We start from the raw sequence: 13,480 nt of genomic DNA, 5'->3' as shown, positions 1-13,480 counted from the left end.
TGTTTTTGTAGTATCTACGAATGTTAACACACAACATCCCACAATAGCAAAAACAATATTCCAAACCTTAGATACAGTATAAAAACCTCTGCCTCTGCAATGATATCAGTACAAAAACAATATCAATATCAAAAATATATCTCAGCTGATAATAAACAAACAATTGAATAATTGACACACAGCTGATTTATGTTGGGTAAATTGGGCCAACCACAGCTTCTTCCATTCTGGCTTAGACTCAGTGGGGTTTATAAGGCAAGACCTTGAGGAGTGATGTTTTTGGAAACAAACAAAAGACAAACACTGTAATGTCTGGTCGAGGAAGAGTAAGAGCAAGGGGCCCAGGGAGAAGAGAAGGCCCAAGGAGAGGGCAAGGTAGAGGTGTAAGAATGCGTGGTGGTGGCATTCCAAGGGCTGCAAGAACAGTAGTCAGTGATGAAATTCGTGCCACTATCATTGACCATGTAATCAACCATGGTCTTTCACTAAGAGAGGCTGGTGAAAGAGTGCAGCCCAATTTGAGGCGGTCAACGGTTGCCTCCATTATACGCATCTTTCAACAAACCAACAGGTAAGTATTGCATTTTACATGGATTGTTTCTATTCTCACTTGACATGTCAATATGGTCATACAGTAATGCATATGTTGAATTTTTTGTCTTTCTAAAGAATGCAACGTCTTCCACCCTCTGGGGGAAGAGGAAAGCTCCTCAGTAATGATCAGGAGCTTGCCATTGTAGAAATGGTTACTGCAAATAATGCAATAAAACTGCGTGAAATTCAAACTAGAATTGTGGCGGACCATGAGATATTTGACAATATCGATAGAATCAGCCTCACAACCATTACGCGGACATTGTCCAAACACAGAGTGCGGATGAAGCAGCTCTACACTGTTCCCTTTGAGAGGAACAGTGAGAGGGTCAAGGAGCTACGACGACAATATGTCCAGGTATAGTGTATATTCAATCCAATGTCCAGTTCTATAAGCTTTGCACTTTGCAAGTAGGTAACCTACACAATACTAGGTTACAGTACAGTATGGTATACAGTACTAACACGACTTACATAAACTTTGTTTCAGAGAGTTATGGAATTGGAGGCCAACCAGGCCCCTCATGAATTCATACACATCGATGAGGCAGGATTCAATCTGGCCAAAAGGCGTCGACATGGACGAAATGTAATTGGAAAAAGGGCCACAGTTGATGTGCCAGGACAGAGAGGGGCAAACATTACCATGTGTGCAGCAATTGCAAATGCAGGATTACTCCTTCACAGATGTCAGGTTGGACCCTATAATACAGAGCGCTTGCTTGCCTTTCTCAATGATCTCCACCAGCGCCTGGTTCCATAGCAGGGTCAGGAGGGTGAAAACATGAGGACCTTTGTAATTACCTGGGACAATGTGGCTTTCCATCACTCGCAAGCAATAACAACATGGTTTGAAGTCCACCTAAGACTGGTAAGTCTCTTCCTTCCACCCTATTCACCTTTCCTCAACCCCATAGAGGAGTTCTTTTCTGCATGGCGGTGGAAGGTTTATGACCATCAGCCACATGACCAGATGTCCCTCCTTGAAGCCATGGATGCTGGCTCCAGGGACATCACAGTTGACGATTGCCAAGGGTGGATCTGACATACCAGGCGGTTTTATCCCAGGTGCATCGACTTGGATAACATCAGATGTGATGTTGATGAAAACATGTGGCCTAACCCTGAAGATCGCAGAGATTAGATGCAAATTTTTTGCCTTTTTTTAGCCCCCCTCCCCCTCCCCCCCTTTTTATCTTGGCTTTTTGCTGTTGTTTTTTTGTTCAGAATGCTCTTGTGTGTTTCATGGATATTTTGTTCACTGTAAGCAATACTGTAAAACTTTCTCTGTCCTATCATACTGTGTTTCTACTGTACCTCCTGTAGTAAACAGTAAAGAAACAAAAACTTGTTTGCTTTTTACTGGAATGCTTTTGAATGTGAACATTACTGTACATGTGGACATACAGTTACCAACCAAGACATTTCTGGTGTCAAAATGGTGGATTGCATGTTTCGCATGCAAATACCTGTAAAACTGAAACATAAAAGTCCATGCAGTTTTTGTAATGTCAATAATAGCCAGTATTTTGAAACCTGGTGTACTTTGATTGACTGCATGTACCTTGTGAAGTGAAAACCAGTGTTATTCTTTGACAGACTTATTTCATTTTGAGTCAGATTTATAGTGTTTTTGTACAGTTAGTGTGTGCAGAGAAAGATGTGTTCTATTTTGAAATGAAGAGTTAGTATATATTTAACAAAATGTATTTTTGAGAAGGAAATTATCCATTTGGCCAATTGTGTTTTGTAGGTGTGAGTCTGTGTTAAGAGTTTAGAAAAAGTATCTGAAGTATGGGTAGGCGCTTGTTAGCGATTGAAAAAAACTGTAAATAGTTTCACAGTCTTTTGTAGATGCATAATTTTCCATCATGTTGGACTTTGTGCTGAAATTTAATGTTGGGTGTAGAAGAAGTAGAAAACATGGTGACAGATTATTGTAACCTGCATGTGACCCGTGATGAGACCCGTCCTGGTTTTCTTCAAAGTCAGAATTGATAAAATAACCCAAAGAAAATCTAAACTTTCTTTATCAACATAGGAGACACTAAAAATGTCTCTTTCAGAACATCAGTGCAGTTTAAAAAGTGTAAATGTCAGAATAACTTATGTCACAACGATGAAGTTAAAGACTTGATGAACTAAACGTTAAATCTTCAGATCAAATCATGTGAAATATTTCTGTGACCAAGAATGTAGCTGAGCAATCTACATACATACATATATCAGTACTGCAGTTTACTAAAATATTCTCATTTAATAACTACTTCCCAGTTTGAATATTTACAGGAGAGTTTCTTCATCACAGATCTGACTCACAGTATCAACTGTTTTGTGTTTCACATGTTCTTCTGTGCGAGCTCGTCAGGATGGACACAAGTCTGATGTTTTGAGTCAAACCCACATTAACATTAGTGTGTGTGTGTGTGTGTGTGTGTGTGTGTGCGTGTGTGTGTGTGTGTGTGTGTGCGTGCGTGAACTGTATCAGTCTCTGCAGTATCTTCCAGCTGCAGCAGTCACTTCAGTTTCTGTTCAGTCTGACTGAGGGAGGTTTTTGTACGACTGTTTTTCACTGTGTGAACACAGCTTGACTGTTGATCTCATGAACACTCTGACAGTAATAAACTGCTGCATCTTCAGCCTGGACTCCACTGATGGTCAGAGTGAAGTCAGAGTTTGATCCACTGCCTGTAAAACGAGCTGGAATCCCTGAATATCGAGTGCTAGCAAAGTAAATGAGCAGTTTGGGAACTCCTCCATCTTTCTGTTGGTACCAGGCTAAAGCGATGGAAAGAAAAACATCCTGACTGGTCGTACACTTGATGCTCACAGTTCCTCCCACAGCAGAGCTCACTGCTCCAGGCTGAGTCACTGTGATCTGTCCTCTGGACTCTGAGGACACAGAGACAAAAACATAAAGCAGCTTCATGGTTTTGTGGGCTTCATTTCAGAGGGACAGATGTTGATAGAGGAGAGGAGTTTGATTCTCTGGACTTTACCTGTGAAGCAGCAGCAGAGGAGAGTCCAGATGAGGACGCAGATCAAAGTCATGTTTTTGATGAGGAGGATTTCTGTGGCTTCTGTTGTGATGAAGGACAGCTGTCAGTCATCCAGTGTTCAACTCTCAGGACTATAAACTCTCCCAGAGCACTGGAGCATGGTGCTGCTGATGCAAAGTGCCTCTCTATGGAAATGACTGCAACAGGGAGTGGGATCGATCTGATGATGCTGTTGATGATGTTCACTGTAAATTATTTCAAAAAGAACATTCTTCCTCCTTCTATGAAAAATTCAATTCTTTTTATCTTGATCTGGTGGTGAATCAACTGATTTTATTATTAGTTAGAAAGATATTTCAGATTTTGTATAATTATAGTTTTGAGTGAATGTATGATTGTAACCTCGTGTCTTAGGTTACAATCATACATAGGTATGTTTTTAAATAGGACATTTTCTGCAATCCTCTTAAAAAAACATCTCAGCTGAAGGAGAAGACAAGAAAATATTTCAAGAGCAAACCTGAGCCCTACATTGTAATATAATACTAAGTGTTGACCAGTCTGGACTGTGCAGGGTGCCAGTTCAAGCTCAGTGGGTGCACAGACGACCACATGCCCCATGGGATTAGGGTATCGCTGTCATGGTACTGGGTCTGAGACCCAGTGTTTTGTGTATTTTAGTGCTATTTCGTTGTTTATTGTATTTTTTGGCCGTGTTCCCTGTTTTATTTTTGTTTTATTTTAATTTTGAGTCTTGTGTTCTTTGTTCGTTGGATTAGGTTCACTTCTCCTGTCCCGTCATTATGTTAATGTCAGTCAGCTGTTTCCCCACTTGTTCCCACGTCCCCATATCACCTCCTGTATACAATCCAATACAATACAATACAATTTTATTTATATAGCACATTTAAAAAAACGCAGGTATGCCAAAGTGCTTCACAGAACGAGTTAGAGCAATAATAAATACAAATACAAAACACAAAATACAAAATACAAATAAAATATACTAACAGGCGGGTGACATAACTAACCAATAATACACCAGGCGTAGTAGGCACAACCCAAAAGGCTGAAGGTTAAAACATTATAAATATTAATAAAGCGAAAAAGATAACTTACAGTACACCAAAAATGCAGGTTCTAGGAGGCGGGGAAAGCAAGGCTAAACAAATAAGTTTTTAATCGAGATTCAAAAGATTGAATTGAATCAGACGCCCGAATAGCTAGAGGGAGGTTATTCCAGAGGTAGGGTGTGACAGCAGCAAATGCGCGGTCACCTCTGGTCTTGAGCCGAGATCTAGGTCGCACCAGGAGCATTTGGCCTGCTGATCTAAGCGCTCTCCCAGGGGTATAAAAGCTGAGAAGATTCCTAAGATAGCTGGGCGCGGTGTTACTTACGATTTTAAAAGTGAGCAATAAGATTTTAAAATCAATACAAAATTTAATAGGGAGCAAGTGCAGGTCGGAAAGAACTGGAGTAATAGAGTCAAACCTGCCAGTTCCAGTTAAAAGACGCGCAGCCGCATTTTGAACGAGCTGTAGTTTGTGAACAAGGGCAGAATGGAGACCAGTGTAAAGGGAATTACAGTAATCTAATCTTGATGTAACAAAGGCATGGATAAGTTTCTCCAGGTCCTTACGTGGTAAGTAGGGCTTGGCCTTAGAGATTAGACGTAGTTGATTGAAACTCGATTTAACTACAGAGGACACATGTTTGTCCAACTTGAAGGAACTGTCCAAGACAACACCCAGGTTCCTCACAGTGTCATAAAGGGAGTCAGCAAAGGGCCCAAAAATACCAATTAGTTCAGCCCGAGAGAAGGGAGTATCAAAGATTACAATTTCAGTCTTCTTATCATTTAGAATGAGGGAATTGCTCAGTAGCCAGATTTTAACTTCATTCATACAATCGGAGAAATGTTGCAACGACAACATGACATCCTCAGCTAGTTCAAAATAGATTTGAATGTCATCCGCATAAAAGTGGAAATATTGTATTTATCAAAGATTCGGCCCAAGGGTAACAAGTATAAAGAGAACAGCATGGGACCCAGCACAGACCCCTGGGGGACACCAGAGGTAACAGGGGCAATGGAGGAGGCGTAGGTACCCATGGTGACAGAAAAGGACCTGTGTGTATTTTTTTCATACACTTGATTAATGAAAACATTCTTGGCAAATGCTTTCGCTTTCGTCCGCCGTATGTATTTAAGTCGGTGTGTTTTCTGTATGTCTGTCATGGTCCTGAGTCTGACGACTCTGTGTTTTGTGTGTATTTATATTATTCTATGTTCTTTGTTTATTCTGTTACATCTTTTGTTAAGGTTTACCATTTGTTAGGGTTTTGTTCTGTGCCTGCCTGCTCCCACTTCTCCGTGTTCGTTAGCGCTTCAGGTTTGTTTTCTTAGTTTTTTCCAGTTTAGGTTTTGTTTAGTTTCCTCCACTCCTCTGCCGTTTCTGTTTGTACCTCCACCTTCTCTATAAAAACTCCCCTGCATCTCAGCTGCCTGCATCTTGGGTCCTCATTAAATTCCACACGGCTCATCCCACGAGCCCTGACAATGTCATTGTCTGTTATACCCACCACAATTGTCACCGTTGTCACAGTTCTCATAGTTTTTTCATAGTTTTCATTTTTGGTTCAGCCCTCAACCCAAATAAAGGCTCGTTTTTTTTGCTGAAACCTGCAACTCCTCTGTCATCATCTGCTTTTGGGTCCTGTATCAAAAAAGCACAGGCACACCCTGCCGTGACAGAACGATCTGACGCAAGATGGACCCAGTGGATGCTGTTCGTGAGGAGGGTGTCACCGTCTCTGGAACCTGTGAGCATACATCTCTGGCACCTCGGATGTGTGGACAAAGCTGGTGGGAGTAAACACCATGGAGGTGATTCTTCACGGCAATCCCGAACTGCTGGAGATCCCGTCGGCTTCGGCGCTGATCTGCTATCTGGTCCGAGCCAAGGAGACAATCCAAGCCCGGGAGTTGCTGGATTACTCTGCCCACTGCGGCTGCAGCTGCCAGTGGACTGCACGCCTGCCGTTTCTGCTTCGTCCCCGCCAGCAGTCCCCGCGCTTGCTGGTTCGGCTTCGTCTCAGTTACGAATCCGTCGCCAGCAGCTCCACTATTCGTGGCTCTCATGCTGCCGTGACATTCAGCGTGCCTGACGCCTGCCAAGCCAATGCTATGCAGCTGCGCAGAGTGTGTGTAGCCAAGCCACTGGGGGCTTTTCTGCCATGGCCTCACCAACGACGTCACCGCTTTGTATGCAGTTCGCCACCACAGGCCTCCCCACAACTATTTGATCATGGGCTATTGTGTTGCCGACCTCCGGGTCATCCTCTGGAGCTTCATTGAAACTTCATTGATTATCATTCTTTTGATTTTTGGGCCATGTGCTTTTTGTATTGGATTGTCTTGGACTAAAGTGCTGTTAACATGTAAGCAGGACAGAATAAATAGAAAAGTCTGTTTTCCAAAAGACGCCTGCACATGTAAACAGGGCCTCAAAAGTGAAGGACATTTAAAAAATATTCAGAGGAAAGGTTCAATTTGTAAAACTTACTTTAGATTTTTAGAAAACTCACTCAGTTAAACACACTTTCAGTGATTCACAATGATGTACAATGCTGACCACAGCTCAGAATCATTCATCTCTGTTTTAACTTCACATTTGTATATGTTTTGTAGAATAACAGGACAACCTGTGACACTGGACAGACTTGAGTTTCATGCCCTGAACAGGTTTTGTGATGTAGTGTGTAATAACTGCTCCTTATCGTTTGTAACCTGTGTGTGGGAGTACACACAACATAGTTTTTTGATGCAGTTTGAAGTTTAGTGAATGTAGGTTGAAAGTACATTTTAATGTTTAGAGTAGTGCTGTTAGCGTTAATTTTGTTAAAATGACGTTGAAGTCACAACTGCATTAACACCACAAATCTCTCTTAGCGAGTTAACGCAGATCGCCCCGTGCGTTGGCTGCACGGCGTCAACGCATTAGCGCAGTTAGATCGTTAACGTGTTAGTGGCGTGCAGCCCCATGCACAGAGAAGGGCTGCAGCCACTGGGGAGCGCCATATTGCGACCTCCACAGTAACAGGAAGCATGTGACCTCCACACTAACCGGAAACACGTGATCTCTACAGTAGGTGGAAATGCGTTCCTGCATGGATCATCGTCTGTGGAAACCTTGCAAGTGGATTGTAAAGGTTGGGACAGAGTCTGTCATGTATAAATTTGCCGTTAATAATTATATAATTCTAGGAATCATCTAGTTTGCTTACACTGATTATGTTGGCACTTTGTTAGCGTTACAACAACGGTCAGACCCCCGAGGTATCTAAACTTGCAATGTGTGTACTTTTGACACCTCTGGTTAGCTTTTAGTGGTCAGTTTCAAACGTATTAGATTTTTGCTTGTTATTGAACAAATTCACTTCACTACTTTTCACTATCTGACATCAGTGCACATTGTTCCCTTTACTGCATATTGCACTTTATTTATGTCTCTCATTCCACCTGCATCAACATTGTAGCGTTTGTCACAAAGACAAACTTACATTCTGCTCTGTTTTTTATTGCCCAGATGTTAGTTAGCCTTTGCTAAATTGTCTGTTATATGTCAATAGATACGTATGTCACTAATAAAAGTGTCTGGTAAATTATGTTTTTGTAAAGAATTTTCTCCCAAATCTCTTACATGCTAACTGTAACGTGTTATTTCTGCTAAAACCTGAACTTAAATGTGTATATGGTGTTTATCTGTTTTTCTCTCTGTTTATTCTGCCTCCAAGCCAGAATTGCAGGGTTAGGGTTTTTTTTGTCCTTGCTACATTTGGAGCGCTTAGGCCTAATAAAATATTGTTAAACCATCTGCTGTCTCTGCTCTGGGTTTCTGCGCCTGAGTTCAGTTCAGTACAGACCACTCGGTCCCGTGGCAGTAACAGCATTGTTTATACTTCTTACTTCAAAGTAAAAAGCTTACAGTTGCTATTAACATTAATGTATTACCCTGTAATCAATAATATTTTTATACATTTTATGCATTAACCCTCTGGGCTCTATCCTGGCCATTTGTGGCCACTTCACTTTTCTTTTGACTGCTACACTGCAGTGGACCAAAAGAATGGTGCAGGTTTGATCTTAATGTGGTTATGGCGTTAACGTCATTTTAACAAGATTAACGCTGACAGCACTATTTTAGATTTTTCTAACTCTAAAATACACAATATATCACAGCCATAACCTTTTGGTTACTGAGGACCAAAACTGGATAAAAACTCTAAAATAAATGCAAATTACATTTTTGGAAAATTGTTTTAATGTGTTTCATTCATTTTTATTTCATAATTATAATAATAATCTGTCATGAAATTATGATTTAAAGAATTCATATTGGTGAATTTGTTTGTTTCAGAGTCAGAGAGCCGTGTCTCTCTACAGTCAGAGGTTTTTGTACGGCGCCTCAATGAGTTTGTATCACTGTGGTACACGTTCGGTGGAGGAACCAGACTGGATGTTGGAAGTAAGTCAAACTTAAACCGCTTTTACTTTAACAGATTTCTTTCTTGTAATTATCTTGACTTTTCTGTTCAGTGTGACAAAAAAAACTATGTAAATTAATTTTTACATAAATTTTCATGAAGAAACAAAGTTTCGCTAAAGTGATATTAAAAGTGAAGGCTGTGAGATTATTATACTATCTTATGCCACGTTATACCTTTATTTAAAGATTGTGAAATCATTATGTAGTTTTAGGTTGCATTATTCTCCTGACTTAGAAGAAGGGGATAACTATTACAGACTGATTTGTATTACATTAGACTGCTCATTTATTGTGAATGAATTACATTGTTTTATGATGCATTATACTGCTGATTTATAAGAAATACTGTTTTCAGAGAATCATGGCCTTACTTGTCTGATTAGGAAGAACAGAACATACTGCACAGGAAGCCAAGGTCATAACTTAGGCTCACTGAGAAAGCAAGAATGTGGATGTTTAGGTTTTATGACTGTGGAAGGGGGGCCAAAGCTATACGAATGTGAGAAACGGTCAGACACTTTGAGGTCTGGCGGACACCCTCAGGTCCACATCTCCTGTTAGGATGTTTCTAAAGCTCAAAGTGTTGTATGTAATATGGAATAAAGAGATTGTTGATTGAGCATTTATACACCGAGTGTTGTTCTTCCTTCAGCCCAAGGATGAAAGAATTGGGATATTTAACAAGGCCAAGCCTTTTCTCATGAGTTCCCTTTTTACTTAAAAATCAGATGTCATGATGGATTTATGATGAAAACTAAACAAAAGAATCAGTTATGTAAATCTTACTAGTTTTTAAGACATTGCCGTAGAGTGATAACGTGTTTAAAGAATACCATCGCTCTCGTGTGTCTAAGTGTGTGGCGCACACACACAAACACAGCTGTCAGCTGCAGCAGTCAGTTGAGTGTCCCTTAGTAAGGGAGGTTTTTGTACAGCAGTTTTTCACTGTGTGAACACCCGTTGACTATTGATCATATGAGTACCCTGACAGTAATAAACTGCTGCGTCTTCAGCCTGGACCCCACTGATGGTCAGAGTGAAGTCAGAATATGATCCACTGCCTGTAAAACGAGCTGGAATCCCTGATGCTCGGTTGTTAGCAAGGTAAATGAGCAGTTTAAAGGTTTCTCCATCTTTCTGTTGGTACCAGTGTAACTCATGCACACTAACATAATAAACATTCTGACTGGTCGTACACTTGATGTTCACAGATCCTCCCACAGCAGAGCTCACTGCTCCAGGCTGAGTCACTGTGATCTGTCCTCTGGACTCTGAGGATACAGCGACAAAAACATAAAGCAGCTTCATGGTTTTGTGGGCTTCATTTCAGAGGGACAGATGTTGATAGAGGAGAGGAGTTTGATTCTCTGGACTTTACCTGTGAAGCAGCAGCAGAGGAGAGTCCAGATGAGGACACAGATCAAAGTCATGTTTTTGATGAGGAGGATTTCTGTGGCTTCTGTTGTGATGAAGGACAGCTGTCAGTCATCCAGTGTTCAACTCTCAGGACTATAAACTCTCCCAGAGCACTGGAGCATGGTGCTGCTGATGCAAAGTGCCTCTCTATGGAAATGAACTGACTCCAGCAGGACTTGCTTAAAAAAAGTTTTTCAAAACATATTTAGCTTGTGACACACATGAACCCTGTAGAATTTATAGACAGTTAACAAATGCTCTTTGAGCGCAAAATCTCCAACGGGAGACTGATGGACATTTAGATCGACTGTAAAATTGACATGCAGTTGTTCGCACTAAAGGAAACCACCATCATTTCATGTGGCTACCATATCAGCGCCAGCTGAGGTCTCAAGGCTGGAGCTGACCAACAGGAAACTCTGTTTCTGATAACAAACTCTGTAGACTCTTCGTTCCCATCCTGTGTCCCCCATCCTGGATTCCAAACACCTTTGAACGCTTATCTCCAAGACTGAGGTCGAACGGTGGGTCTAGTCCCAGCGCATGCTGCAGGACCGGATGCAAGCGGCAGAAATGAGCTTCCTCCGAAGGGTGGCTGGCCTCTCCCTTAGAGATAGGGTGAGAGGTTCGGCCATCCGGGAGGGGCTCAGAGTAGAGCCGCTGCTGCTTCACATCGAAAGGAGCCAGCTGAGGTGGTTCGGGCATCTGACAAGGATGCCCTCTGGGCGCCTCCTGGTTGATGTGTTCCAGGCATGTCCCACCGGGAGGAGGCCCCGGGGCAGACCCAGGACACGCTGGAGAGATTATATCTCTCGGCTGGCCTGGGAACGCCTTGGTGTTCCCCCGGATAAGCTGGAGGAGGTGGCTCGGGAGAGGGAGGTCTGGGCTTCTCTGCTTAGGCTGCTGCCCCCATGACCCGGCCTCGGATAAAGCGGATGAGGATGGATGGATGGAAACTTAAAGACAGTTTCAGATTAAGTATAGTAATAGTATAGTATAGTATAGTATTTTACTGTATAGTAAAAATCTCATGTCCACCTACATCCACGAACATATTCTGAGATCTTCCTCTTTTCCTCGTGCCTGGAAGCTTCATATCACCCGAGCTGTTTAGGTGTGATCATTCTAATATGTGATGTACATTGTTGTGGAAGTTTTTTAAAATAAACTGCAAACGCTTAATGAGCATCTTTTGATTTGGATTAAATATTACACTGCAGCAGAGAGAGGAAACTGGTCAAAAGCCAAAATGGTCTCTAAAGATAGGTGCAGCCTTGTGCCTTATGTACAGACTGTCAAAACACCCACAGACCCAGACATTTCACAACACATCACTTGCGCCTATACTTTTAGCCAATCCTTGCAGGGAGAGAGAGAGTCACGACCTTGTTTTTCCCACCTAACACAGTCAGGGTCACAAGACATACCCTCAAGACCTCCTCCACCACCTCCTCTCAAAGGCCAGAGAAGGGTCTCACTATCTGTCTACTCCCCACGGCGCCTGAATGTCTCCAACTTACTCACAATGTCTCACTGCATGTGTCATAAAGCACATATGTGCAGTGGAGTGAGTGACATCATCATTGTGCTGCTGGTGTGTGAGTGGCTCTGAAAGGCCTGGACAGCCACTGATCAACACTGGCCTCTTAACAGCTGTGAGCAGAGAGGCAGGACACATACAAACACAGAGTCAGTCAGCTGCAGCTGTCCTCAACAAAAAAGGCTGTTTTACTCTCAGTAAGCACTGAATAATTAAAAAATGTATGATATCTAGTGGAGAGAAATTAGTCAGATTTTAAATAGGGATGATGATTAAAACTGTGTAGTTATTATAAAGTGTAGTGTCAATGTTACAGGATAGTACAGTAGCTCTTAGGCTGGTAGGAACTGGTGTGAAACGATGACAAGCAAGAGCAGAGACTTTTATGCTACATTTTTACCTTTCATGTTTCCGTTTGCACTTTTTTTTGCTATGACCACAACTTCTTGATTTTACATTGAGACTTCAAAAGATCACCATTACCAACTGAGTCAGTTTCTTTTGTGTTTTCTTCAACTCAATTGTATGTGTGCTCTATCATATTTTATTAATGAAGAATGTAAGTTATTCTACATACTTCTATTCATGAAGCATAATCTGGTTCCTCACAAAATTTAGGGAGTTCTTAAAAAAAATACAATGTGTGTCTGAGTGTGTGTGTGTGTGTGTGAGTGTGAGTGTCTGTGTGTGTGTGTGTGTGTGTGTGTGTGTGTGTGTGTCCTCAGTGAACTGTATCAGTCTCTGCAGTATCTTCCAGCTGCAGCAGTCACTTCAGTTTCTGTTCAGTCTGACTGAGGGAGGTTTTTGTACGACTGTTTTTCACTGTGTGTTCACCCACTGACTGTTAACATTGAATTCCCCCTGACAGTAATAAACTGCTGCATTTTCAGCCTGGACTCCACTGATGGTCAGAGTGAAGTCAGACTTTGATCCACTGCCTGTAAAACGAGCTGGAATCCCTGATTCTCGAGTGCTAGCAGCATAAATGAGCAGTTTAGGAACTCCTCCATCTTTCTGTTGGTACCAGGCTAAACGGTTGTTGTCATAAACATTCTGACTGGTCCTACACTTGATGCTCACAGTTGCTCCCACAGCAGAGCTCACTGCTCCAGGCTGAGTCACTGTGATCTGTCCTCTGGACTCTGATGACACAGAGACAAAAACATAAAGCAGCTTCATGGTTTTGTGGGCTTCATTTCAGAGGGACAGATGTTGATAGAGGAGAGGAGTTTGATTCTCTGGACTTTACCTGTGAAGCAGCAGCAGAGGAGAGTCCAGATGAGGACGCAGATCAAAGTCATGTTTTTGATGAGGAGGATTTCTGTGGCTTCTGTTGTGATGAAGGACAGCTGTCAGTCATCCAGTGTTCAACTCTCAGGAC

General features: G+C 42.0%; 1 protein-coding gene and 1 gene segment (V, D, J or C); one reads left to right on the top strand and one right to left on the bottom strand.

Moving 5' to 3' along the window:
• LOC147303241 (Ig kappa chain V-III region MOPC 63-like) overlaps nucleotides 1–3,645 on the bottom strand; it is a 42,843-nt gene extending 39,198 nt beyond the window's left edge. The window contains 2 exon segments of the V gene segment in view: nucleotides 3,168–3,486; nucleotides 3,594–3,645. Coding sequence covers nucleotides 3,168–3,486; nucleotides 3,594–3,645 — 371 coding nt within the window.
• The window catches only part of LOC147303240 (immunoglobulin kappa light chain-like), a 52,370-nt gene that overhangs the window by 31,851 nt on the left and 7,039 nt on the right, over nucleotides 1–13,480 (top strand). The window contains exon 3 of the mRNA XM_086279559.1: nucleotides 9,088–9,122. Within this exon, the coding sequence (XP_086135685.1) occupies nucleotides 9,088–9,122 (35 nt within the window). The remainder of the gene's footprint in view (nucleotides 1–9,087; nucleotides 9,123–13,480) is intronic.

This window comes from Aulonocara sp. 'chitande type north' Nkhata Bay, linkage group LG22, assembly GCF_057382095.1.
Source record: "Aulonocara sp. 'chitande type north' Nkhata Bay isolate Kocher_YH1m ecotype deep benthic linkage group LG22, A_spYH_male_GT1.1, whole genome shotgun sequence".
Lineage (NCBI taxonomy): Eukaryota > Metazoa > Chordata > Actinopteri > Cichliformes > Cichlidae > Aulonocara > Aulonocara sp. 'chitande type north' Nkhata Bay.
This window is presented reverse-complemented; position numbering and strand designations above follow the sequence as displayed.